Source organism: Macaca mulatta, chromosome 15 (genome assembly GCF_049350105.2).
Source record: "Macaca mulatta isolate MMU2019108-1 chromosome 15, T2T-MMU8v2.0, whole genome shotgun sequence".
Lineage (NCBI taxonomy): Eukaryota > Metazoa > Chordata > Mammalia > Primates > Cercopithecidae > Macaca > Macaca mulatta.
In genome coordinates, this window is record NC_133420.1 from 36,849,713 (window position 1) to 36,876,845 (window position 27,133).

The following is a 27,133-nucleotide window of genomic DNA, read 5'->3' on the forward strand; positions in this document are numbered from 1 at the left end:
GAATCCACATGAATGAAGTGATGTGTAGGTATTGTGTTAGATAATATAAGTAATCTACAGATGATTTAAAGTATATAGGAAAATGTACATAGATTATATGGTTGGCTCCATGAATCAAAAATATTTGGGGAAAAAAGCAATAGACAATGATACAATAATACAAATTTTAAAAAACAGTATAGTATAGCAACTATTTACATAGTATTTATATTGTATTAAGTATTATAAGTACTCTAGAAAGGATTTAATGTATAAAGGAGGATGTGCATAAATTATATGTGAATATTGTGCCACTGTATATAAGTGACTTGAACATCTTGGATTTTGGTATCCTCTGGGAGTCCTAGAATCAATCTCCCACAAATACCGAGGGATGATTGTTAGAAAATATAGCGTAATGCTAATGAAAGTATAATAATATCATCATTGTTACTACTATCACCATTTTTATTACCACGTTTCTCTTCTATGGGTTTCTGATAGAAAACCCTATTTAGTATAATATTTTTTTCTTCTTAAGGTTTTAGTCTAGATAAATTGGTTAGAAACCAAAGAATTAGAAACTGCTTGTTGGGCATTTTAGATAAAACATAATATTTTATACTAGTGATTATTTTGTGCCTTTTCAAACTACTTCACAAATGTTATCATAGATGAAACTCACGGCAGAATCCCTAGAAAGTATATAGTTGCAGTGAAACAAAGGAATTCCTCTAAATTACAGTGGCAGAGCCAAGACTAAAATTGAGCTCTTCGGATTCCCTGTATAGTGCTGCTTTTTCCACAGCTCCATGCTAAATGCATTGTACCTGAGCTCCCTTATAGCCCCTGAAAAAGTGATGGCCTTCCTGGCAACCATGTCCTTAGGAGGCATAATAACCGTTGCATACAGAAAACCTAAAAACATGAAGTGGGAAGGACAGAAGAATGCTGTCAGGGTTTCCTGGCCAAAGGCCAGATACTCAGCATGGTGATGGAGCCTGGCCATGTTGCCTTCTCATGTCACAAATACCAGAAACCAGCCTAGGAACTTCCTTGTTGGTACTGATCCAAGAAGTGGGTGAGGTCAGACTTTATAATCCACCCAAAGTTAGTGATGCCAGAAGTGATTTTGCCCACATTTTACTCATAAGAACAAGACTTACTCATAAGAACAAGTCTCTAAGTCTAAGTCTTGTTCTTATGAGTAAACATACATTCCCTCTGTATGTTTTCACATCGTCTAGGGAAGATCGAGTCTCAGAGGGAGCCACTTTCAGGGTAGCTGGGCATTCTGGCATTTTCCACTATAAACGTTACAGACATCTGGCAGAGTTGCTGTTTAAGCTTCTGCTTTCCAGTGGCTCTTTCCTCTTCTGCAAGCTGCTGAATGCAAAGCAGATTAGAACTTGGCAAGCAATCCTTTTTCTGATTCCCCTGTGAAGTTTCTGTGAAGGGAGATAAACCCTTGCCGATGATAAACAGGAGGCAGAGAAGCTGTAGCTTTAGAAAGAAGCTGTGGCAAAGTCAAAGTGGCAAGAATTTGGAATTGACACATTTTCCCATCATGTCATGGGAAATAATTAGTTTTCATACAAGATGGTAATACACTGTACATTTATTTATAAATCCTCTACTTCTCTTCCATGTTAGAAGTCTTTTGAGATTACTAAAAAAGGATCACTGCTCTGATGTCTGGCAGGGCTAAACAGCCATCTAACAACATTGTTGTTATTACCTTCCATTTACATAGCTGTTTACTCTTTCAAAAGGGCTTCATTCACAAGTATGTTCTTATTTCATCTTCACAGAAATTTGAGGAGAATTAGGCAGGATTATTAGTGCCATCTCACAAATGAGGAATCTGTAGGTCAAATCTGTTAAAAGCCTTGCTAGAGGCCATCCAGGGACCTGAAGGCAGAGCTGGAACTACAGTTCAGGTCTCCTAACTCTCACTCCTTTGTTCCTCATCATTCACTGTTCTCAGGACCACATTTCAGTTCAGTTCATCTCTCATTTGATGACTACCCGCTATGTTTCAAACACACTGTCAGTGCTAGAGTTACCAAGAATTGCCCTTAAGAAATTCATACTCAGAGAAGTAGAAATGTTAATAAATAATGTCACTACAGTAAGGTGCAGTGGAAGTGCAAGGGAAGAGTGCTTAACTCTGCCAAGTAAGTCAAGAAAGTTTCACAGAGAGAAGGACATTTAAATGATCAGTAGAAAGGTGCCAGCCTGATGTTGTCCGTGAGAGAGGCTGGAATTCCCAGGCTGGAGCACTCTTCCTGCCTCAGCCTCCTGAGTAGCTGGAACTACAGGTGTATGCCATCATGCCCAGCTGGCTTATTTATCGTCTAAATTAACTTATTACAGTTAATCAAGTTAAGGTTTTATTCGGTAAAGTTACCACCGTTATCCAAGATGAAATAATAAGACAGCTTTTATGTGCCAGGAACTTTTCTGAGCACTTGAATGTATTTAGCGCACTAATTCTAGCAACAATGCAAAGTAGGTACTATAATTAATCTCTACTTTACAAATAAGATAACTGAGTCTCAGTAAGTTTAAGTGATTGATGTAACTGTTTTCCTGGAGCCTCTTACTCAGATAACTTTTTAGCTTAAAAAAAAATTAGGTCGTGTTTAACATTTTTATGTAGCATGCTGTAAAATATGTTTTTGTGCTGACCTTGCCCTTTAAAAACATTCCTCTTGCACTTTTTGTTCGGGTAATATTTTGCAACTTGTAGTTTATCAAACCTTGACTCTCTAGTGTCTCTCTCTTGAGTGTTCTTCCACTCCACCCAACACCCCAGAAAAATTGTATTCCTTTCTTCAAGATTCAATTCAGTATCACCCCTGCTACGCACAGCTGCCCCTAAAAGCTTCCTTTGATTCCCTAACCTCCTTCAAAGTAGGAACCAAGTTTTTTCCTACCTTAATCCCTGGTACCTAGTACGGTGCCTGCTGTTGAGTGATATCTCAATATTATTTGTATGATTGAATGAATTAATGGACTTGAATAAATACATTTATTTTATTAAATTTTAAAAGATATAATTAACTGTCTGATGTCTTACTAAAGAAAATCAGCTAGTATTATAAGATATTCTGTAGAATAACATTCCTTACAGTTATGTTAAAAAACAAAAAAACAAAAAAACAACCATTGACAGATGTAAAATTGCTTCCTTCATCTTGTAGATCCTCACTAAGGATTCAGTGACAATTAGCGTGGATGGTGTGGTCTATTACCGCGTTCAGAATGCAACCCTGGCTGTAGCAAATATCACCAATGCTGACTCAGCCACCCGTCTTTTGGCACAAACTACTCTGAGGAATGTTCTGGGCACCAAGAACCTTTCTCAGATCCTCTCTGACAGAGAAGAAATCGCACACAACATGCAGGTGGGGAGTGCGTCGATGCTGGTACCTCCCAAAAGTTGAAAAATGAAGCAAAGGGTCAATGGTTTTTTGAGAACCTTTTATTAATTCAAATTGTGGGGAGTCTGTGGCCTTTTATTTTCCAATTTGGTGGGAGGGGAGATTTTTCACATTAGCGGTTCATGAGTTAATAACACTCATGCGTACAGTTTTTAAAAATTTTCTTCAGTGTGTATTTTTTTCCAGAATCAATAATAACCTTTTTGTTTAGAACAGAAGCTATTCTACAAGATAGTGTAGGTATTCCTAAAGCTTTATTCTGTGTGTGAGTCCCATGAATGATAACTGTTGTGCTTTCCAGCCTTTCTTGAGTTACAGATACTCAGTTAAGCATAGCTTGTTCAGAAAAGACAGAGTGCTGTAAGTCTGGATTCTTGTTATTTGTATATACTTCGTTGTGGGTAAAATCTATGATCGTATTTGATATCCACAACAACCTATGAAATAGATGTGTGGTTTCATTCGCGTGACATTCTAAAGGGAGAAAGTTGAAGCACAAAGGAGTAATATGGCTTACACAGAGTCACATTAGCTCAGGAGTTGGCAAACTGTAGCCTACAGGCTGTAGTTTTTGTAAGTAAAGTTTGACTGGAGTATAGCCACAGCCCTTTATTTATATATTATCCGTGGCTGCTTTTGACTACAACAGCTGGGTTAAATAGTTGAGACAGAGACTACAAATAAACAATCACTATATGGCCCTTTTAGAAGAAGCTTGCTAACCCCTGCATTAGCTTGCAAGCAACAGTATCAGGATCAGTGAGCTAGCCCCTGCATCACCATTCTTTCCACTACTCTCCCCAGCACCTTATCTCCTCCGAATCCCAGTGAATACAGCCTCTGTCAGAATCTGGGCTGAGCAGATTTAGCTTGTCTTCTCTCTTCCTAACAGTCTACTCTGGATGATGCCACTGATGCCTGGGGAATAAAGGTGGAGCGTGTGGAAATCAAGGATGTGAAACTACCTGTGCAGCTCCAGAGAGCTATGGCTGCAGAAGCAGAAGCGTCCCGTGAGGCCCGCGCCAAGGTAACATTTTCTTAAAGCTTGTTTGTCTTACTGAGTTTTCTCTTTTATTAATAATTATAAAAAAGTGAAACATGTTTGTTGTAAAAGATTGAAATAATCTTGAAGTGGTAAAGTTAGTAGAAGTGAAAGCCCTCCCTGTAACTTCAAATCATATTCCCCCAGAGGTGACCACTCTTAACAGTTGAGTGTATTTGGATTTTATTTGACCAGGTTTTTGGATTACTGGCTTGTTTGTTTTACAAAAGTAGGGTTATACTGCACATGTTGTTCTGTGCTCTGCTTTTTTCATTTAATATCAATATCTATGGGCATATCAGTACATATAGACTTACCTCATTCTTTTATGACTGTGTGTACCATACTTTATTCTCCCAATTCATCATTAAGGACAAATTAACAATTCCAGCTTCGGAGCAAGTGGGTCATCATTCCATCCATACCATCCATCTCTTACTTATTTTTGGCTTCTTTTTTGTTCTTTTTCTTTTCTCTGGATCTTTTTCCCTTTTACTGTTTCCTATTCCTCATTCTCTCTTTTCCTCTTGTTTATATTCTCTTACTTTGACATCTGCCTTTTTTCTTCCTTCTTTTCATCATCATCTGCCAATGTCTTAGCCCTGCATGGGTGGCATGGCCCCTCTGGGAGGCACTGAGGAAATATTTGTTAATCTAACCTAGAAAAGAGTATCTTTAAAGATGATAACGTGTAAAAGTTCAGGGATATCTCACCAAACCCAAGGGTAGGAAGTAGGGGCAAGTCTCACCAAAACAGGAACCAGAAGGCAGTTCAGGGAACTAGTCATTCCCTTTCCTGTGCTACATGTCACTGTAAATAGCTTGTGGTGGAGAATGTCTAGCTCCCAGGTTTACGTGTCTGCCAGGTGAACACTAAAGAACACAGACCAGCCCTAATTCCACATTCACGGAAAAGAGATTCTTTTTGGTCCAACTTTAGTCAAAGTGCAAAGATAGCATAATAATATGGTTCCACAGCCCTATGCCTGTGAATGGGTTGAAGAAGAGAAGCAGTTTTCATAGGAGGAGTTGCTGTGGACTTGACAAATCTCCCAAGACACAAGGAGCAAACCAATTTGTTATTGTTAGAAAATAGTAGTAGCTGGTGGTAACTGGCTGACCACAGAACCCTGTTCTGTTCTTAGGATGCCCTTTAAGCCACAAACTGGTCACTATAATTTCTTAGCCAGCATCAAATAGGATAGTAGCTCATTTGGCATGCGACTTCAGAATTTTCTATTAACCAGAATGTTTAGGTTTGCCTAATAGGATCATTGTTGCTTTGTGATGATAACCTGATAGTACTGCAGAACCCTCAAGTGCCTTCTTTCAAAACCATTACATTTAGAAGATTAAATTATGTTTACGATGTTATTAAATGTGCCCTATCATCTAATTGTTTTGAAAATTAGGAATTGCTTTTAACTAGAATATGTTATTAGCCAAAAGCCTCATTTCCAAACCAGATTGAATAGTAGAATGTACCATACATATACTATATAGAATGTCAGAGCCCAAAGGATCCTCAGAGATCTATCTTCCATAGGTGGCAAATACCTAGCCCAGATGCTACCACTCCATCCTGCTATTGCCATGCTAGTAATTAACCATGGCACTGTTTTCCACTGAGCTTAGACTTGGCCTCAGAACCCTTCTACAGCACTCCAGGTAACAACCCTCAACTGCTTAGAGTTAGCTCTAAAAAACAAAACTTGAGGCCGAGCTCACATCTATAATCCCAGCACTTTGGGAGGCTGAGGTGGGTAGATCACCTGAGGTGAGGAGTTCAAGACCAGCCTGGCCAACGTGGTGAAACCCCGTCTTTACTAAAAATACAAAAAGTAGCCCGGCGTGGTGGCAGGCACCTGTAATCCCAGCTACTTGGGAGGCTGAGACAGGAGAATTGCTTGAACCCTGGGGGTGGAGGTTGCAGTGAGCTGAGATTGTGCCACTGCACTTTAGCCTGGGTGATAGAGCAAGACTCCTCAAAAAAATTAAATTAAATTAAAAATTAAATAATAAAAACATTTAAAAAAAATGAAACTTGTTTGCCATTCCACTATTCAAAGGAAAAATTGAAGCCCAGAAAAGTTAAGTGACATCTGCAAGGTCACACAGTTGATTAGTGGCAGTGGAAATTAGAATTCCCCTCTGCTCCTCACTGCCTCCTCTAGGACTGACTTCCCAGGATGGGCTATGAGCCTTTTCCATAGCATTCTTAAGAGTTTGGAAAGAAAGTTTCTATCTTCCCTTTATAACAGTAAGAAAAGAGAGAAGAAACCGCTTAGAATTGTGAATTGCCATACTCCCATTTGGACGGGGCTGTAGGGTTACTCTAGAAGCAGGCTCATGAACCCGGGCAGCGACTGCCTTGGAGTTCACACATAGAATCACAATGAGCCTAGCCCTTCTGTAAAACAGTAACCCTGCAACAACCATAGGCTTATTGTCTTGAAATTCTCATGGAAAATAGGGCGGTCACAGTTTCTTCAACAAATAAATTGCACAGGAAAGGTGAGATAGAGTGGAAGAAACTAAAGATTAAGAGACTTTACAGAAAAATTCCTTAGGTTCATTAGCCATCTGGGAAATGCAAATTCACATTATAAGCAGATGTCACACTAGACAGCTATCAGAATGGCCTGAAAAGAACGGAAAAGAACCCAGTGTGGGTGAGAGAGGAACTTGAACTCTCATATTCTGCTGGTGGCAGTGTAACTTAATACAACCACTTTGGAAAACAGTCTGGCAACGTCTATTCAAACTGAACATTTGTGTACGCTATGAGCCAGCAGCTCCAACTCCTAACTATAAATCTAACAGAAATGCACTCATATGTTTACCAAGGCATGTACTAGAATGTTCACACCAGCACATTGAGCCGAACTATAGAATATCCAAATGTCCATTCCTAGCTGAATGGATGAAGTCTGGTTTATTCACACGTAGGCATACTACGTAGCAAAGAGAATGAATGTAAGTGCTCACACATATAATTTGAGTGAAAGAAACCAGTCACAGAAGACAGATTCTCCCATGTGTTTCTCTGTATATTAGGTTTGGTTTTTAAAGTGTTTAGACCAGCTTTTAGTGGCTTGAAATGTAATCTCTTTTGTGTTTGCATCATCTTTTGTTTCCTTTTCATAACTCTCAGAAAAACACCTGGCACATGCTTTTGGGCTCATGTTTCTGGGTGTAGAAGTTTATCAATTGAGAGGGTGGAGTGCAGAAATACAGATCACCTTTCTCTGCCCTTTCCTCTGCCCAGACCACCTGGTCTACAGAAGGGACAGGTAGCACCAATTTCACATACATGAAAATGCCAGACTTTAAAATGATATTCTGTAAATATAAAATGTTGATTGCTATGAGATTACTACACATTGGACAAAAGCTGTGCACACCCACAAATAGCTTGCTTTGCTCTCTAAGATCCTATCAACAGAGTGTACTTGGCCTGTATTTAGACAAAGCCGGTGGTGTTGTTTACATCTTTGGCAGCTTGCTCAGTGTGGCTTTTCTATGAACAAAATGTATGCCCAGCCCGTTGGGTCTGGCTTCTCAGCCAAGCAATTATGCATTGATTGGTGGTGGGAAATGAGGTATCTTTACAGCTGGTCCATGTCCAAAGAATGCCTAATTGGACATCTGAGATGATATGGAAAAAATCAGAGCCTACTGCTGTCATAGCAGGGGATTTCTGATGTATTCTCTCTAGTGCCTACCTTGGAATACAGTTCTGTGGTTTTCTTTGAGCAGAGCTGACCCTTGTTCCTGCAGGACGTGATGGGTGGCTTTGATAAATTAGGTTTTTACCCTATAAACTAGATGCTTTCTCTCAGTGAGTACCGTATTCTGTATCCTATCTCCATTAATGGCACTAACCTATGCAACCAAAACCTAGAAACCTGGGTCTCAGCCTCTGTCCCCCTTTCCTCCTCCTACCTAGTTTCCAAATTCCATTGATTCGCCCTCCTTCAGGGAGGCAGAATAGCTCCCCAAACCATTTCATTCTGTGTCCCCACCACCTGTGAATCACACCACCCACTCTAAAGCGGTTCCACTAGCAGCTTTCACTGCCTTCTCTTCTAACCTCAGACATCCATCAGAGAGTTTTTTCAAACTAGATCTGATGGAGGTTATTATCTGCTTAAAATCATTCTGCAGTTTCCCATTGCCCACAGAATGAAAACCAAACACCCTGGCCCATCACTGCCCTTCAGAACCCGGCCCCATTCATCCCTCACCTTTCCCCTCTTCCTGCCATAGCATTCAGCCATTGACAGTTTTCTGGAATATACCATTTTTATACCTCTTTACCATCTCATGTGTTCTGCCTAAAATATTCTTCTTCATCTTTTTCTAATCAGCAAACATTTTATCATTTAATATTCAACTTCTATAACCTCACCACGTCACCCTCTGGAAAAGCTTCTTTCTTCTGTGTGCTAGCACTGTGCCTTGTACATATATCTGTCAGCATTTATCACACCAGAATGAAATGATCTACTTCCATGTCTGCCTTCCCCACCTGACCAGGAGCTGAAGAAGGCTAGGGATTCCACTCTATCCCTAGCTTCTCCTACACAGGGCTTAAGGCCCCCAAATTTTGCTGTGTAAGTGAATGAAATTTCACTGGGCATAAGACCATTGCCTCCAATTCTGATATTCGTGGAGTATTATGGACCACTAATTTTTCAGGATTCAAGTGAGGATAATAACCTGGAGAAACTGTACTTTAAATCTTGAAAATTATGGTATCTTAATACCTTTCCTTCTCCTAGGATTATGAATTAAAGTAACTACTTTGAATCTTTTGTGCATTAAAGCACAGTTGGACCCGAAAATCAGGTCTTGCCATTCCTCTGTAATAACCCCCTTTATTCCTTTAACACTTTATATACTTTCTCTGTCTTTCTCACAAGTGGTCCTCTGAAGTACATGTTAGTCTGCTTTAAGAATGGGAAACTGAGGTTCAGGATGTTCAGTAACCTCTCTGAGGACATTCGGCTGGTAAATGTTAGATTTGGGATTTGAACTCAAGTCCATTTGACTCCAGAGCTCCTGTTCTCTCCACTGCTCGAGTGATCTTCAAACTTTTTTGCCTGTGAAACCCCTTACAGAATTTAGAAAAACTATAAAGCCCATCAAACATTTTAAATTGGCATGTAAAAATTTTCATCTTGAATTTATGTACTTGCCAAGAATATAATTCATGGCATGTTGTAAATATTGACATTTTAAAATAAAACTGTTAACATCATTCTTTTAAATGTACCCAATGAGAAATAATAATGATGTAGTTATCCATTAAAAATATGTAAGTAAACTCTTAACGGTCAGGAGCTTTTTATTGTTTTTTTTTTCTTCTTCTTCTTAAACCTAAGTTTTTTATTGCACCTTCACTTCCCCCAGATTCTTTTCCTAACGTATATTTTGTCATGAATTATTTTATTAACCTACTGCAACACATTTAGTCCATAAATTAGAATTAATTTTTAAAAATTTCCTGTAACTAGGCCGGGCGCGGTGGCTCAAGCCTGTAATCCCAGCACTTTGGGAGGCCGAGGCGGGTGGATCACGAGGTCAGGAGATCGAGACTATCCTGGCTAACATGGTGAAACCCCGTCTCTACTAAAAATACAAAAAACTAGCCGGGCGTGGTGGCGGGCGCCTGTAGTCTCAGCTACTTGGGAGGCTGAGGCGGGAGAATGGCGTGAACCCGGGAGGCGGAGCTTGCAGTGAGCCGATATCACGCCACTGCACTCCAGCCTGGGAGACACAGCGAGACTCCGTCTCAAAAAAAAAAAAAAAAAATTTCCTGTAACTAAAAACAAGGTTCTACAAACATTTCAGAATTTCTCCTAAATAAGAAGTCAATTTTTTTTTTTTTTTTTTTTGAGACAGAGTCTCATTCTGTCACCCAAGCTGGAGTGCAGTGGCATGATCTTGGCTCACTGCAACCTCCCGGGTTCAAGCAATTCTCCTGTCTCAGCCTCTCAGGTAGCTGGATTTACAGGTGCTTGCCACAATGCCTGGCTAATTTTTGTACTTTTAGTGGAGACGGGGTTTTGCCATGTTGGCCAGGCTGGTCTCGAACTCCTGACCTCAAGTGATCTGCCCACCTTGGCCTCCCAAAGTTTTGGGATTACAGGTGTGAGCCACTGCACCCAGTACAAGAAGTTGATGTTTACTAGAAATGCTTGTCTTCATAAGACGAATGAGAATTAAATCGTACATGTATAGATGGCTGTTGTTTAATGCTAGAATGAGACAGGATTCAGCATCAGTTTTATTCCTATTTTTCATTTTTATAGCTATAAGGACTTTGAAACCTTATTTACATAAATAAGTAGATGGAAATGGAAGTTTTGTTTAAAGTAGTATCATACAGTTCTTAGCACTCCCTTTGAATTTATGTGCTAAAAAAATCACATCACAGTCTTTCATCAAAAAATATTTATAACGACCTGTCAGCTTTCAGTTTAGTAAGGTACTCATCAGAGAATTGGAAATCCTCCTGACTTGCAAAAGGATTTGCATGCAGTCATTAAAGTTACTTGCTTTCTCAATCCTGCTCAGTATTTTGAATTATCCCTTTGTTTGTTACCCTGGAAAATGGGAGAAAGGCTGTAGTAAAAGAGTATGTCTTGGCTGGGCGTGGTGGCTTACGCTTGTAATCCTAGCACTTTGGGAGTCCGAGGCAGGCAGATCACTAGGTCAGGAGATCGAGACCATCCTGACCAACACGGTGAAACCCCGTCTCTACTAAAAATACAAAAAATTAGCCGGGCGAGGTGGCGGGCGCCTGTAGTCCCAGCTACTTGGGAGGCTGAGGCAGGAGAATGGCGTGAACCCGGGAGGCGGAGCTTGCAGTGAGCCAAGATTTTGCCACTGCACTCCAGCCTGGGCGACAGAGTGAGACTCCGTCTCAAAAAATAAATAAATAAAAATAAAAAAAGAGAATGTCTTGATCCAGGCACTACTCAGGCAAGTCAGTTTTAGAAAAAGAAGCGTGTGGAAACTGAGTATGTAGAAACTGATTTCCTTAAAACTCTTCTGGCATACACCCTGGAAAGTTTTGTGGACCACCTGAGGTATACGCACCCCAGGTTAAAGAGTGCTGTGTGTCACCATGTGGTTTTCTCCAGTTCAACCTCTCCTTTCACCTCTCCATAGGTTATTGCAGCCGAAGGAGAAATGAATGCATCCAGGGCTCTGAAAGAAGCCTCCATGGTCATCACTGAATCTCCTGCAGCCCTTCAGCTCCGGTACCTGCAGACACTGACCACCATTGCTGCTGAGAAAAACTCAACAATTGTCTTCCCTCTGCCCATAGATATGCTGCAAGGAATCATAGGGGCAAAACACGGCCATCTAGGCTAGCATAGAAATGAGCGCTACCCTTCCAAGGATGAAGTGGGGGACCAAATGAGCCTTTAACTCATAAAAAGAGGGTAGGGCTTTTCCTTTTCCATATGTCAATTGTGGTGTTCCCAGAATGCATAGCAGTTATAAAAATAGGTGAAAGAATTGTTAGCTTGTAAATACTGAGAGATTGGTGATTATAGAAGGTAATCTGTTAGTCTTAAAATAGTTAAAAGTTTGTATGTTTAGATTATTACGTAGTAGGTTAGATCCCTCTTGTTTTGACTTCCACTGACTCATTCTGAACCCCCTAAGCACCCAGGCCAGAGGCAACCTGGGCTGTAACTGCCACCTGACACTGCTGACTGGATAAATGCTTTGCAGAAAGGGATGACCTTACACCACAGCCAGCTTCTCTAGGTCAAGTGTGCCTTACTCCGGAGCCGGAGAGTCTTTTTTTTTTTTTTTTTGAGATGAAGTTTCACTCTTGTTGCACAGGCTGGTGTGCAATAGCATGATCTCAGCTCACTGCAACCTCCACCTCCCAGGTTCAGGACATTCTCCTGCCTCAGCCTCTCCAGTAGCTGGGATTACAGGCTCATGCCACCACGCCCAGCTAATTTTTGTATTTTTTTTTTTTTTAGTAGAGATGGGGTTTCACCATGTTGATCAGACTAGTCATGAACTCCTAACCTCGGGTGATCCACCCACCTCTGCCTCTCAAAGTGCTGGGATTACAGGCATGAGCTACCGCGCCCGGCGCAGAGTCTTAATTAAGAAAATTCGCCTAATGTTCATTTATTTTCTAACTCCAGACCATGTTTCAGAATAATCCTTATGTGAGAGTAGCCATTTCTTGCCTATACTTGTCAGAACCAGCAATAGTCAAGACTAATGAAAAAGATTACTCTAACCCTTCAAAGACTTTTAAATTCACTACTATAGTGGTCATTTTAAAAATACATCCATGTTTTAACTTCTTTGAGCCTTCTTTGTGAGTAAATGATTCCTCTGTGTTCTGCCTTTCAAACTAGCTAAATATTTGTCACAAAAGTGCTTTTTTCTCACTGTTGCCTATTTTCATATATCAGGTTTTAAATAGTTTTAATTTTGTAATAAAATTTTCTCTACGTTCTATATGCAATTGTTATATATCCATTTGAATAGCTTAAGGACTAAAATACTTTTTTAAGAGATAACTTCGGGAAACCATTATATTTTACTATCTGCATGCTGTTAACTGTGGTACACTGTGAAATATCTTGATTACAAACCCATTCATTACATAGTATAAGGAATTCACAATGTATTGACTATATAATGTCTAATTATCTTGGGCAGATACTGTCAAACTTTATGATATCTATATAGACGTAGATCTTTTTAAACTTACCTAGTCATTCTTCTATCATGTGTATTGATGCTGAAAGAGGAACTGGTCAGCTTCTCTGGACAGCAATTTCTTAGTCTATAATATTAGGAGACATCTTCTGTTTTGCAAATGTCTATGAATCTGAGCAACCTGGCATTCTATTTACTGGCAAGAAAGCTGGCAGGTGACATTTGTAACATTTCCTCTTTGAGACTCTGAGTTCACCTAGAGAAGTCTAAGAATAACAGCTTTCTTTCCCAGCACGAGCCTTTATAGCTATCCTTAGCCGAACCACTGTGTCCATCCAGCCAATGGATGTCCCTTCCCCTGTACCCCAATTTCAAGCTTATTTTAGGAAGCCTTGAACTACCATGTATCTGGCTCCTAGCTGAGTTTATTAGAGGTGTGGAGCAGTGCAACTTAAACTCAAGTTGCACTTACATATTGAATTTTAAAATGATGGTTTTATCCGTTGTGTGAGGTGGCTTACCCTTGAGGACCAGGAGGCTCCATATCCTGGCTGAAAATCTCTTCTGCAACTTAAGAGTAACAGTGCTTTTGGATCCTTGAGTTCTCCTGTCTCCAGATAGCAAATGACCTTGACTTTTCTGCCTTGTGAATTCATAGTCCAATAGGTTGAAGTTAAATCACTTGGGAGGGACGCATAGCAGGAGCTCTAGGAACACAGTGCCAGTGCAGGAGTTTTTCCAGGTGGCCTCCCTTTCCAACAATGTACATAATAAAGTGTATGCACTTTCACTAATATTTTTGGGGTGAGAGTCTGTTTCGTTCTGCATTGAGTGTATGTGGATTTCCATTTGCAGAAGTAGTACGTTAGATCTTCCGCTTCTGAGCTGTCTGGTTGGCTTCTTCGTGTGCTTTGTGGGCCAGGGGAAGGGGACAGGCTGCTGTGGGCCATCTGCTGTCTCCCAGGTTCAGGCACCCTCTGGTGCACCAGCCCACACATTTTCCCTGGGGAATTAGAGATCCACGCACACCCCCCACCACCACGAAGCTTTAACTGGCTTCATTTCCGTTTGCCTTCCTCCAAACGGGACAGGAACCCACTTCTTGCTGTCATCCAGTTAATCACATAGACATAACTTTTACTTAAAAAGAAAGAAAGAATGATAAAAAAAACCAATGTGTTTTACCTGCAACATCTGACCTTTGAAGAACTGTCTTGAATTAGTGGCTACCATTTGGAAGCACCAGTTGCTTAGCTCTGTGCACAAATACGTGTACGTACATTCTGTCATTTTATCCCAAAATAGCTTCATAGACACTTTATTATCACCATTTTGTAGATGAGGACACTGAGGCTCAAAGGTTAAAACAACCAAAGTCACAAGGTTGGAAAGGAAGAGAGCTAGAATTCAAACCCAGATCTGTCTAATGCCAAAGATGTGTGAAGTGTATCAGTGTATCTTCATGTGACACTGCCTCTAGTGTCCCCATCCACACACCACCACACCATTTTGTAGATCACAACTTTTCCCAAGACTATCGAAGTTTGTTTACATTCACACCTAAGCAGGCCCTAAACTTAAAAGTTTTGTTTTGGGCCATCTGATTCAGCCAGAGTTCACTATGAAAAGAGGAGAGTCGATTGGGCATTTGTTTGTTTGTTTGTTTGGTTGGTTTGTTTGTTTTGAGACGAAGTCTCGCTCTTGTCACCTAGGCTGAAGTGCGATGGCACGATCTCAACTCACTGCAGCCTCCGCCTCCTGGGTTCAAGCGATTCTTCTGCCTCAGCCTCTGGAGTAGCTGGGATTACAGGCGCCTGTCACCATGTCTGGCTAATTTTTGTATTTTTAGTAGAGACGAGGTTTCACCATGTTGGCCAGGCTGGTCTCGAACTCCTGACCTCAGGTGATCTGCCTGCCAAAGTGCTGGGATTACAGGCGTGAGCCACCGCGCCCGGCCCGATTGGGCATTTGTAACCACAAATGTCTTAACACACTGTCCTGAGCAGGAGGAAACCAGTGTCCCGTAGACTTTCAGCTTATGTAGCCTTTTAAAATATATCATTTCTTGTGATACTCACAAACCTGGTCTCCCAGTTACTTGGCTAGTAAATGGTGAATCCAGTGCCCCTTCCCCTACTTTCAACAGCAAACCCCTTTTTTCAAAGGTAACTGCACTGGTAAAAGGTTTAAGGTGTCTTTTGCCAGGATAAATTCTTGAGTTCACATTTACAGCATTTACTGAATAAAGTAACTCAATGAGAACAATGAGGCTGTTTTGAAAAACAAAAATTCATATTAATTAGAGTTATGAAAGAGTTCCAATCTTATATTCAGAGTCTATATTCAATTTCTCCGTTTTGCTTTTTTATTACCACTTTAAACGTGGAATTTGAATCTGATGTTTATAAAATCACAGAAGCACCTCATAGACTTCTACATATTTCCGTTTGAAAATCACTGCTCTGGAGTGCTTTTCTTCCTATACCATCCACCTTATAATGTGACCTTACATAAGTCATATGCTGTCTCAGCCTCATTTTCCTCACCTGTAAAACAAGATTACAGTCCACCTGTTTGGGTCTCAGACCTTTTGAGAATGTGTTGGAAGCTACAGAGCTTCGTCTGAAAACTGTACAACAGTGTGCACAACACAAATTTGGATCCTTTGGGGGTACACTGGCCCCACTCCCAAACCTATCCAAAGACTTAAGAAATCCTGGGCTAGATCATGTCTAATATCCTAACTTCAAAGCTATGCGGTTACCTGAAGAGTTTTTACTTTATAGGAACCAAGAAGAAGGCAAAAGGAACCACGGTTGAATGCCAGTACTGTGCAAGACACTTCACACATCTTTTTTTCATGTCCATTTGTAATCTCATTTGGCTGTGTTTGACCAGGCCACAGCAAAATCCCCGGGGATATTAGTGATGATCTCTTCCTGTGATGTTGTTAACATCAGGTCTACAGCAACCCAGGCTCAGATCAAGCTAGGATTTGCCTAAACCAGTCATCCTTGCTAATAGGATACAGCCCCTTTCAATCTACCCTGTAGCCAGAAGAGTTTAGTGAGAAAGGAAATTGAAGCTGCTGTTAAAACTGAGGTTTTACAATAAACTCTAGAAACAAAGTAATCATAATGTAGGCTGCAAATCTTCCCTAAAAGATTCCACGGGAAAAATGACCAGAAATTGAGCACTCTGAAAAGTACCGGATGCCACAGAACTGCAAGGAGCCATTACTTTTAATTTTCAGCCTATGGCCCCCAAAAGTCTCCAACAAAATGATGGTCTACCCAGCATCCATTGATCTCCTCCATCCTTCCTGGGAGCCATGACTTTGTTCAGATACTTCCCCTGAGAGCTCTGACCTCAAGAGAATTCACCCCCAGCTGCTAGGATGAACCCAACTGGCCCAAGAATAATTCCATCCTTCTAGCCCATGATTCCATCAGGAATGATTATGTGACACAATATGGGCTCTTGAGACCTGAGGAAAGGTTTTCCGTGGACTTGGGAGTGGTTCCTCCTCCCTTTTCTGAAAACATTTCTAGAAACAGTCCTTTTTTCCTCTGGGCATGGCTGTTCATGGGTGTGGAGCAACCAGAACGCCCGCAGATATTTTACCACTAGACTAGGGAGGGCCAAGCCAAGAGAAGGAGCAGGAAACCATGAAGGCCCTCTCAACTCTGAACTGATTGTGTATGAGAGCACGTAAGTGTGCTTACAGCTTAATTTGGTTTGAGTTAGCTCTCCATTGCTTACAGCCAAAAACATCCTGTCTGATCCACAGTACATTGGGTCTTTGCCTTCGTGGATGAATACTAGGTTCTGCTGTGCCCTAGGTGCTTTCATTATTTTTAACCATTTTGGAGCACTTACTATAGGCCAGACATTGTACTAAGCATTACCTCTTAATCCTCATGAGAATTCTAAGTGGGGTGACACTATTCTTATTCCCATTTTTCAGCTAAGGAAATGGCAAAGAACTTAAGTAAGATCACACTGCTAATGAGTGGTAGAGCTAGATTTGAATCCAGGTCTGACTCCAAAGGCCAGCTGTAGTAGTATAATATAAGGCTTATAGTATAATATAAGGCTGCTATGAACATGGGCATCTGTTTGATTCAAAGTGTTCTTGAGCCAGAGTCAAAGTCAGCCAGCAAGGGAATCTTGTGTCTCCTGTAAGCAGGTGTGCCATATATTATATATATAGCCACTATATATATATATAGCCACTATATTACACCACCTCCAGCTATAAGTACTAATACAACATTACCATTTTGCAGGTGGGTAACTTGAGGCTCCAAAAGTTTTTTTTTAAGTATTATATCTATAATGCCTTGCACAAAGTTAAGTACAAAATAAACATCTGTTCAACTGAATTGCCCAAGATGGACACAGGATCCAAGCCTAGCATTGTCCCTCTGGCATCTGTCTCATTATTTCACAATGATTTTTCCATCGTAGGAGATGATGACGTCTGCAACCGTTAGAAAGATAAACTATGTGATTGAAGTGATAGTGTTCCTGATTGGCTTTTCGGCCTTTGAGAGAAAAATAAGAAGTCAGCATCTCCGTGGCCCCAGGCTATTTTCTTTCTCAGAGCATTGCACAACACTCTTTTGAGGCCACAGCCATACCCTTGAATGCCGGTATAAACTGAAATGAAGAATTAATGGGCAGGTCTACCTGAAATTTTAACTCCCACGAATTTCTGGGAAGTAAGCTAGCTCTGTCTACACAGGCCTCTACCTGCCTTTCATGAAAGCCCTGGAAGCTTTGGGTGGTAAATGCCACTTTTGTACCAGGACTTTGTCAAGTTGATTGCTGTGACCATGAAAGCAGACCTTTGGGGGTCGGCAAGGCAGGCATTATGGGATCAAGTCCAAACCCTTGGTATGGCATTCAAATCCCCAGCCCGCCTCTCAACTCAGAGGCCTGCCACTCCAGGCTGCTGTCTGTCCCTGAGCACACTGTTCCCCCACAGCCCCCTGCCTGTACTTGCTGCACCCTCTGCCTGAAAATGACTTGATCTTCTCTGCATGTTTCACCCGGAAAATTTCTTCTCCACTACCCTCAACACTTCTGCAATGAATCAGAATCTCTGGAGGAACGGCCTTGGGGAATCCATGCTTTTAAAAAGTTCCCTGGGCAATTTGGGTGATCAGCCAGCTTTGGAAACAACAGTGTAAACACACACACACACACACACACAAACACATACACACACACACACACACACACACACACAGCCTGCCCATCATTTAATCCCTTATGCTGGTTTCTGCTCTTTTACAGTCATATGCTTGGGAGCTTTCACATCATAACTCAATGGGGATGGAATGGTGGTGGGAGGTGACACAGAACAAGAAGGGGGGAAACAAGGTGAGAAGAGATCAAAAAGAACAGACGGGGAGGACTGGGGAATGTCCTCCAGCAGGTTCCTTGGACTGCTTTAGAGTCTCCCAGGAGAAAAGATTATGAAACAACATAGAAATATCCAAGAGGGACTTGTGACATGCTGAGCTTGAGTAGAGAGTCAGGACCCAGGGGACCAAGAAGGCACAAAACAGTCCCTTTCCCATACCCTGAAGACCGCAAACTTTGAGAGCATCCGGGGGCAGCTCTTGTGATGGCAGCTGCTGCAGTGATTTCTCCACATAGCTTTGGGGCAGCAGAATGAATCTGTGGGAACCAGAGGTAGCAAGGAAGGTCCAAGCAGCTGCTACAGGATGTGGCAGCTATGAGGATGCACCCTGCCCGCTTTCTACTGCAAGGCATATACTTGATAAGAGCTCCGGTTGCTGGCTTTGAACTTCATTTCACATGTGTCCCAAGGCCAGGCCTCCCAGTGACTGAGTGCAGGGGGCAGATAAGGCACGCCTGCTTACAGGAGACACACGATTCCTTTGCTGGCTGACTTTGACTCTGGCTCAAGTACACTTTGAATCAAACAGACGCTTATGTTCATAGCAGCCTTATGCACAATAGCGAAAAGGCACAAATAACCGAAGAGTCCATTGATGGCTAAATAAACCAGATGTGGTATAGACATGCAGTAGAATATTACTCAGCCACAAAAAGGAGTGAAAAGTTGATACATGCTATAACAGGGATAAGTCTTGAAAACATTCTGCTAAGTGAAACAAGCCACACACAGAGGACAAATGTTGTGTGATTCCACTTAAATGAGGTCCCTGGAATAGTCAAATTCTGAGACTGAAAGTAAAACACAGGTTACCAGGGGCTGGCGAATAGGGAAGAATGGGGGATTAGTATTTAACGGGCAGAGCGTTTATACTGGGGATTATCAAAAAGGTTTAGGTACAGAGAGTGGTGATGGCTACACAACACTGTATATGCAATGTTACCGAAATACACACTTACAAATGGTTAAAATAAATACGTTGTTATGTAGTTTGCCACAGTAAAAAACAATGAAAATGGGACTATACCATTAAATTTAAAAGGAACACTGAATTTGGCTTTGGGACTGCCGACAAGCTTTGCCAAATCTTCCTGGATTAAATAAATGACCACTAAGACACTTCGTGCAACCTTCTCTCCCCTTTTTCTCCACCTAGGGTCAGACCTGCGTCTAGGGTCTGATGGCTCTCCCAGTCTTCCTTGGTTCCCCACCTATTTCCTTTTTTTTGAGACAGAATCTCGCTCTGTCGCCCAGGCTGGAGTGCAATGGCACGATCTCAGCTCACTGCAACGTCCGCCTCCTGGGTTCAAGAGATTCTGTCTCAGCCTCCTGAGTAGCTGGGATTACAGGCATGTGCCACCACACCTGGCTGATTTTTTATTTTTAGTAAAGACGGGCTTTCACCATGTTGGCCAGGCTGGTCTTGAACTCGTGACCTCAGGTGATCCGCCCGCCTCAGTCTCCCAAAGTGCTGGGATTACATGTGTGAGCCACCGCGCCTGGGCCCTCCCTATTTCCTTTCACATAGGTATCCCCCAGGACAATCTACACACCTCTCATCTCACTGTGGCATCGCCTCTCAGGGCACCAGGATTCACACACAGGGTGGATGCAGCTTTTCTGCTAGTTCACAGGCAAATGCGAGGCACCTCTCTGGGCATTCTCAGAATTACCAGGGACATAGACAGGGCAGACGCTCGCTCTCACTGTCAGATGGACACAAGGAAACAGCTGAGCCACACTAGAGTACACACTTCAAAATGTTTTTATTGAATTTAATTTCCCAAACACAGATGTTTTAGACAATTTTGCAAGGACCCTGAATTTTTGCAGGGCTATTTTTGGATACTGTAAAAAACAAAAAAACAAAAAAACCATACACACACACTCATAGCAGAGTTGCTCTGCTCGCTGTAAGGCCTCTTTGAGGGAAGGACAGTTCCAAAAGGCACTGACCGGTGACATGGGTGGGTCCTGCCCCTCCTCAGGCAGCCAGCTCAGCCATGGCCCTGTCCAAGGGATCCACAGACCAGTAATCATCATCCCAGCCAAGGAACCAGCCCACGAAGGAGGGAGGCTCAAAGCCTTGCTTCACCACGGTGATGGGCGTCCGCCGATCCCGATTGGCTGGGTCCGTCTCGATGTACCGCTTAGCTACAGACACACGTGCAAGAAAAGGAAACCCCAGGAATTCTTAGTGCCTCCCACACCAGGGAGAGGGTGACTCAGGACAGCAGTTGACAAAGAAGGTCAAAGGTCAAAAGACAGTAGGTCAAAGGTCAAAAGACAGTAGGTCTATGGTCCTACTGTCCCTACTGCCCACCCCCTGCCCTGGGCACCATCCTCCTTTAAAGGCATGATACCCACGTGGGTTCTCTACCACCCTGCTCAGGAACACAGGAAGGGATGGAGTTATGGCTTAACCTCCTGCTTCATAAAGTTTATTACTTTCCCTTGTAGTCCCCTACTGGAAGATATGGGAACCAATTTTTGGGTTCCCAGCCCATAAATCAGATCTATTCAGCTACCCGGAATCTGCTTTGCAACATCTTTTTCTTTTTTTTTTTTTTTCATTTTGAGACACCATCTCGTTCTGTCACCCAGCCTACAGTATAGTGATGCAATCATGGCTCACAGCAGCCACGAACTCCTGGGTTCAAGCAATCCTCTGACCTCAACCTCCTGAGTAGCTGGGACCACGGCTACACACCAACACACCTGGCTAATTTTTTTGTATTTTTTCTAGAGATGGGGTTTCACTATGTTGCCTGGGCTACTCTCAAACTCCTGGGCTCAAGTGATCCTCCTGACTTGGCCTCCCGAAATGCTGGGATTACATGCATGAGTCACCATGCCTGGCCTGCTTTGCCACATCTAAACCTTGACAAGTTCAGCTCCTGAGTATTCTGGGAACTTGAAGAGACTTCTCATCTGTTCCTTCCTTCCTCTGGAACAGATCAGTTCCTTCAGAAACCCTGAGGCTTCTGAAAGATGTGTTCTTCACTACCCCAGGCAGGACTTATAAGGGGCTGGCCACAGAGGAGGAAGTCCCCACCCTATCTTGTCCATCAGTCCCCTAGAAATGATGCTCATTCCCAGACCTGTACAGAAGCCACTCCCACCACCCCACAAGCAACGGACCCCCCCTTCCCCCAGGGACTTGGGTCCTCACCAGAAGTCAAGGCTTCTGTCTTTTCTTCTTCTTGAGAATCCTTTCCAACCCAGACAAAGACCTGGAGGTGAGATGAGACATGAAAGGTACATGAGGGGTGCTGACCAAATGCACGGCTGGAGGAAGACTGGGGAGGGGCCAGGTGTCAGAAAAGACAAAGCCCTTTTTAAGCCCCTACTAAGAGAGCCCATGAACTAACACTGGAGGAATCTGGAACAGAGGTTGAAAGCCAGCAACCTACAAACATGTTTTGTTTGCTCACCCACCACCTTGTGTTGGCCAACAATGTCTTTTTAAACTATTGGTGACATAAAAATCTAGATTTCCAACTTCTCTTAAAAAACTGGAGGATTTAGCAGCCTGGGCCTTCAAACCTCACTTGAGTCAAGCTGTGCAGGAGCCGGCCCTTTGAGATGGGCGGTTCTAGTTTGCCTCAGACTCCACTGTTCCTTCACATCTCCCCATCCCAGTCTGCTTCACTCGCTAACACTGCCAGCCAGGTGCCATCAGGCATTGAGTTCGAGATTCTTCTCTAAAGGTCCATAAGTTGTCTCTGAACAGCATTCACTCGTTCAACAAATGAGTGGCCAAAATATTCTCACTCATTTATTCATCCAACAAATATGCACCGAGAGTCTACTACATCCCAGTCTGTGTGCATCTTCATCAAAATGGGCCTACGGCTTGGAATAAAAATAACTCACCCACCGTGATCCCCATTTTGAGTCTTGTTACAAGTTTTATGTCACATTATTGAGCTGATTTTTATGTATCATCTATTTTTATGCATATCTAAAATATTACTTCAAAGAGCACCTATCATTGATAAAATGGCATTAGACAGTAAAATGTCAGACTTGGTTTCTCTCACTTTTTTTTAAGACAGAGTCTCACTCTGTCATCCAGACTGGAGTGCAGTGGCGTGATCTCAGCTCACTGCAACCTCCGCCTCCTGGGTTCAAGTGATTCTTCTGCCTCAACCTCCTGAGTAGCTGGGATTACAGGCACCCACCACCACACCTGGCTAATTTTTTTGTATTTTTAGCAGAGACGGGGTTTCACCACGTTGGCTAGGCTGGTCTTGAACTCCTGACCTCAAGTGATTTGCCCACCTCAGCCTCTCAAAGTGCTGGGTTTGCAAGCATGAGCCATCGTGTCTGGCCCTCTCTTACTTATTTATAAATGTGTTCCCAACTAAAGTGGAAGCCCCTCGAAGGCAGGCATTCTATCTATTTTGCTTATCATAGGATTCTCAGCACTCAGCATTTGCCTGGAAGACAGTGGTGCTGAATAAATGTTGGCTGACTGAATCCCTAACAGATGAACAAACAGATTAAGTAGCCAATGGATCAATCAATGACAACTGCTGAATGGCTCAAGCTGCAACCATTTTTGGTCCTGATCTTCCAACCGGGTATTCCGACCAGCACTGTGGGTAGTGTATTCTTATGCCTTCGTGGTCAGTCACTCCATAACTCTGAGGACGCTGGGAGAAGCCACCTTGATAGGAAAGATGACTGACCTGACACCCCCGTGAGAACGTAAGCCCTGGGAGGGCACGAAAACGCCTACTTTATTTATTGCTCTATCCCTAGCATCTCAAACATAAAGCACCTGGTACAAAGCAGTGCCCAATTAATACTGGTTGAGTGAGTGAATGGCACCTTCCCCTGCCAAGAAGTCCTACATAATGGCCTTCTCTAGGAGATGAAGTGGAGACAGAGCCAAGAGCCCCCAAACCAGAAGCAGGAGCCCTCTAGAGTCGCTAGGTGACACTGGACAGTTTATGCCTGCAAACAAGATGCTGCTAAGTTCAACATCCCCCGCCAACAGATTTAAAGGAAGAGTTCATGCTCCTGCAAGGCCTGGGAGAGAATGATGAAGGTCATGTGATTTGGCTTTATAGGGCATTTTGCAGCTTTCAAGGTGAGTGTATCTGCAAGGAAGGTACCGCCACTCCCAGTTTACAGATGAGGAAATGGAAGCTCAGAAAGAGGAAGTGACTTCCAGTAGCCTAGAGACTTTTCTGGCAACACCTGGCGCTGCCTCTTTTAGGTCCTTCTAGCAACTGATCATAGAACTGGAAGTCTAGTTTCTCCCACTCCCTCTGGCAGAGACAGCCTTCACCTGTCCTTCACCCACCTGGTCCCAGGTGTCCAGAAGCATGACATCATCCGTAGCCAGGTCTTCCTGCATGAGCTCACCAGGAACCTCTTCGATCTGGGAAGGAACGAAAGAGCATCAGCGAGATCTCTTCCCTCCCCTGGGTGGGCTTCCTCTCTCTGCCCCCTGAGGGAGTGGCACAGCTGGCTGCAGCTGGCAGGGGGCCCCTTCCTCTGTGCCATGCCATCAGAACTGTTTCTCCTGCCTCTGCTTCCGACCAGTCCCATGGAACTTGTCTCCCGAGGGGAAAGCAGAGGTGTGACCTCCACAGGGGCTCACCACAAAACGTCCAATCTTGTTGGAGCAGGCAAAGAGGCGAGGAGGATGGGCATCCATCTTCTTGTCCTTCAGCCGTGGGGATGTGCGGTAGGCAGCCTTCCCGCCCAGGGCCTCCCAGAAGCCATCTGTGAGGGGAGGCCACGCCAGTTTGCCGAGGGATGCCATCACCCCTCTCTCCCATCTCATCAGACCCTGGGACCAGCCCTGCCCAAGCCCAACCCACTGCTCTCCCCCTTCTCCCTCCATCCTAAAATCCCAGGAGGTCCGGAGGGAAGAGGCCTGAGGGAATTGGAAGGTGACGAAATAGAGGCCCAGAGAGGGCAGACTTGGCAGGAGTGACACAGTCAGGACTACTATTGGCTTGAGGCTGACGACAGCATTGCGGGATGAGGATCATTAGCTCCACTCAGCTAATGAGGCGATGTGGCTCAGAGAGGTTAAGCAACACTCAAGGTCACACAGATGGTAAGTGTTAAGACCAGGATACAAATCCTGTCTGATTCGAATGCCCATATTCTTTCCACTATACCTGCTCTGTCCATGTGTAGACATTTACATTTAAATTCATTAAAATTACATTCAATAGAAAGTTCAGTTCCTCATTCCCACGAATTCCCACTGGTCACATTTCAGGTGCTCCACAGCCACAGGTGACTGGTGGCTGCCAAACTGGACCCGGCAGACACAGAACATCCATCTGCATAGAAGGTTCTGCCGCACAGAGCTGCTTTAGACCAAGTCACTCGTCTCCATTTCTGTTAAGCATCAAGCAGCTGGGAATGAACTCAAAGTAACAGTAAAAAGACTGTAGGCTGGCAGAAGGAAGAGCTTCCCGGCCCACATTCTGGAAACAGAGCAGGCTGGTGGCATTTCTGGCCATGGGGAGTCTAGAGATGCAAAGAGCCCACTGCCCCTCTGATGCTATCAGCGCTGCCTACCACCTCTCAAGGCTTCCTAGCGAGGGACCGCCTCCTTCCACAGCCCAGCTGCTCCTTCCCACACTGGGCTCTCCTTTCTTTCTTTCTTTTTTTTTTTTTTTTTTGAGACGGAGTTTTACTCCTGTTGCCCAGGCTGGAGTGCAATAGCATGATCTCAGCTCACCGCAATCTTCACCTCCCGGGTTCAAGTGATTCTCCTGCCTCAGCCTCCTGAGTAGCTGGGATTACAGGCATGCACCACCATGCCCAGCTAATTCTGTATTTTTAGTAGAGACGGGGTTTCTCCATGTTGGTCAGGTTAGTCTTGAACTCCCGACCTCAGGTGATCCACCTGCCTTAGCCTCCCAAAGTGCTGGGATTACAGGCATGAACCACCACACCCAGGCTAGGCTCTCCTTCCTTTAGCTCCTGGAGACCCCCTTCTCTCTGACCATAGCCCTCATTTTAAAGCCACTGCTTTTAACATACATTAGGGGACAGGCCCTGGGGCATGGGGAGGATTTAGAGCCCCCAAGCCCAAGGAAAGAAGGGAAACCTAACAGCTGCATCCTGGAGAGCAGCAGGCCCCCCACCCCAGCTCCTACCTGGCTCGCTGCCTTCTGCCACCTGCACAGGTTGGGCCCGTAGCACCCTGAGCAGCTCCTGGGCCCCCGTCTTCTCTGCCTCACTGGCTCCTGTACCCACCCACAGGTAGGCAGCTGAGGGGGTTTTCAGGACAAAGGCATCGTTGGAGTTCAGTGCACCAGCCTTAGGCAATACCTGGGAGGGTAGAGCTTGGTTAATCAGGAACCAGACAAAAAGCCCTCAGCCCCCTCCTCACAGCCCAGGAGACCCTGCAGCAGGGCTAGCTCTCAGGTGGGGACTTGGAGGAACACAGCCCATCAGAGCTGAGGGCACAGACTTTGGACCCTGATGGCCTTGGTGACTCCCATGAGTCACTAATGCACTGTGACTAACAGAAGTTGAATGCCCAGAACAAAGGAGGTGAGAGTCCCATTCCCCTCTAGGCTGCTCAAACCATCCTGGGAATCACGTCCTGATCTGTGCCTTCCTCCATGAAAGGGACAGTAGCCAACTGGAATGTAATCAGGAATGGCATCCCGATTGTACAGAATGGTAGGTAGTGAGCTCTCCACTATGCAAAGTGTGCAAGGGACACTGGGCATCCTTGAAACAGGGGAAGTCTAAGACAGACAACCCTGTGGCCAGGGCAGGAAGATACAAAAAGCTGCTTCTTACTCACTCACTCACCGCCCCCCGCCACCGCCGCCCCCATCCTGTGCCTGGACATCTGGTCATCCAGCTGGGAGGTTTCAGGGAGGCCAATCCCTTCTGTGGTCCAGGACCTGGAAATTACCTCAACAGCCCGGGTGGCTCCAGCGCTGTTGGCGCGGACCTGGAAGAGGCGGGTGCTGGCAGGGGCTGTCTGCCCACCCTCGCGGGAGGTGCCGCCCTTGTAGATGATCATGGGCTTCCCACCAAACAGGCTCATGAGGTGTGCGGGCTCCTTGCCTTGGACCACACGGCTCTGGCAGGGAGACAGGAAAGCGAGTCAGGGACCTTGGGGGCAGGCCTCAGTCCTTCTATGTCGCACTGGGCCCACTCCTCCAGACAAAGCCATCATGCTTGTGTCTGTGTGTGGCATGGAATGTGACCTAACAACACACGGGCAGGGACAGCAGAATTCCAGGAAGAGCGGAGACAGCGCTATTGCCTGAGGTCCCCGGGGCACTGCTGCTGTGGCTGCTCTCCATCTCCATGAGGACGTGCCTTCCTGACCCTCAGCCTGGTCTAAGAACCAGGAGAGCCTGTGTTTGCAAATATTCCCTTAAATAGAAGCACAGGGATTGCTGGTGGACATTCTTCTAGAATGCTGACGTCAGGCCTGGGCATGACTGCCAGTAGAGTGTAAGAACGGAGCATTCCAGATCTGGAAAACTCCCTCCTGCACAGCCAGTGCACCCCAGATGCAGG

The 27,133-nt window shown here is 44.0% G+C and overlaps 2 protein-coding genes across 53 annotated transcripts in view; one reads left to right on the forward strand and one right to left on the reverse strand.

The window, feature by feature from the left end:
• Nucleotides 1–13,972, forward strand: part of STOM (stomatin) — a 33,095-nt gene extending 19,123 nt beyond the window's left edge. Inside the window, exons 5-7 of one of the 3 annotated variants that reach the window (XM_077965067.1) lie at nucleotides 3,186–3,389; nucleotides 4,318–4,452; nucleotides 11,647–13,972. In XM_077965067.1, the coding sequence (XP_077821193.1) occupies nucleotides 3,186–3,389; nucleotides 4,318–4,452; nucleotides 11,647–11,853 (546 nt within the window). In that variant the 3' untranslated portion in view covers nucleotides 11,854–13,972. 3 annotated transcript variants of the gene reach the window in all.
• Nucleotides 13,973–20,356: 6,384 nt separating this feature from the next.
• The window catches only part of GSN (gelsolin), a 64,819-nt gene continuing 58,042 nt past the window's right edge, over nucleotides 20,357–27,133 (reverse strand). For all 50 annotated transcript variants that reach the window (XM_077968147.1, XM_077968139.1, XM_077968169.1 and 47 more), the window contains 6 exons: nucleotides 26,517–26,687; nucleotides 25,744–25,918; nucleotides 24,222–24,346; nucleotides 23,922–23,999; nucleotides 21,780–21,840; nucleotides 20,357–20,761 (listed from right to left, as the gene is read on the reverse strand). In XM_077968147.1, coding sequence (XP_077824273.1) covers nucleotides 20,592–20,761; nucleotides 21,780–21,840; nucleotides 23,922–23,999; nucleotides 24,222–24,346; nucleotides 25,744–25,918; nucleotides 26,517–26,687 — 780 coding nt within the window. In that variant the 3' untranslated portion in view covers nucleotides 20,357–20,591. The remainder of the gene's footprint in view (nucleotides 20,762–21,779; nucleotides 21,841–23,921; nucleotides 24,000–24,221; nucleotides 24,347–25,743; nucleotides 25,919–26,516; nucleotides 26,688–27,133) is intronic.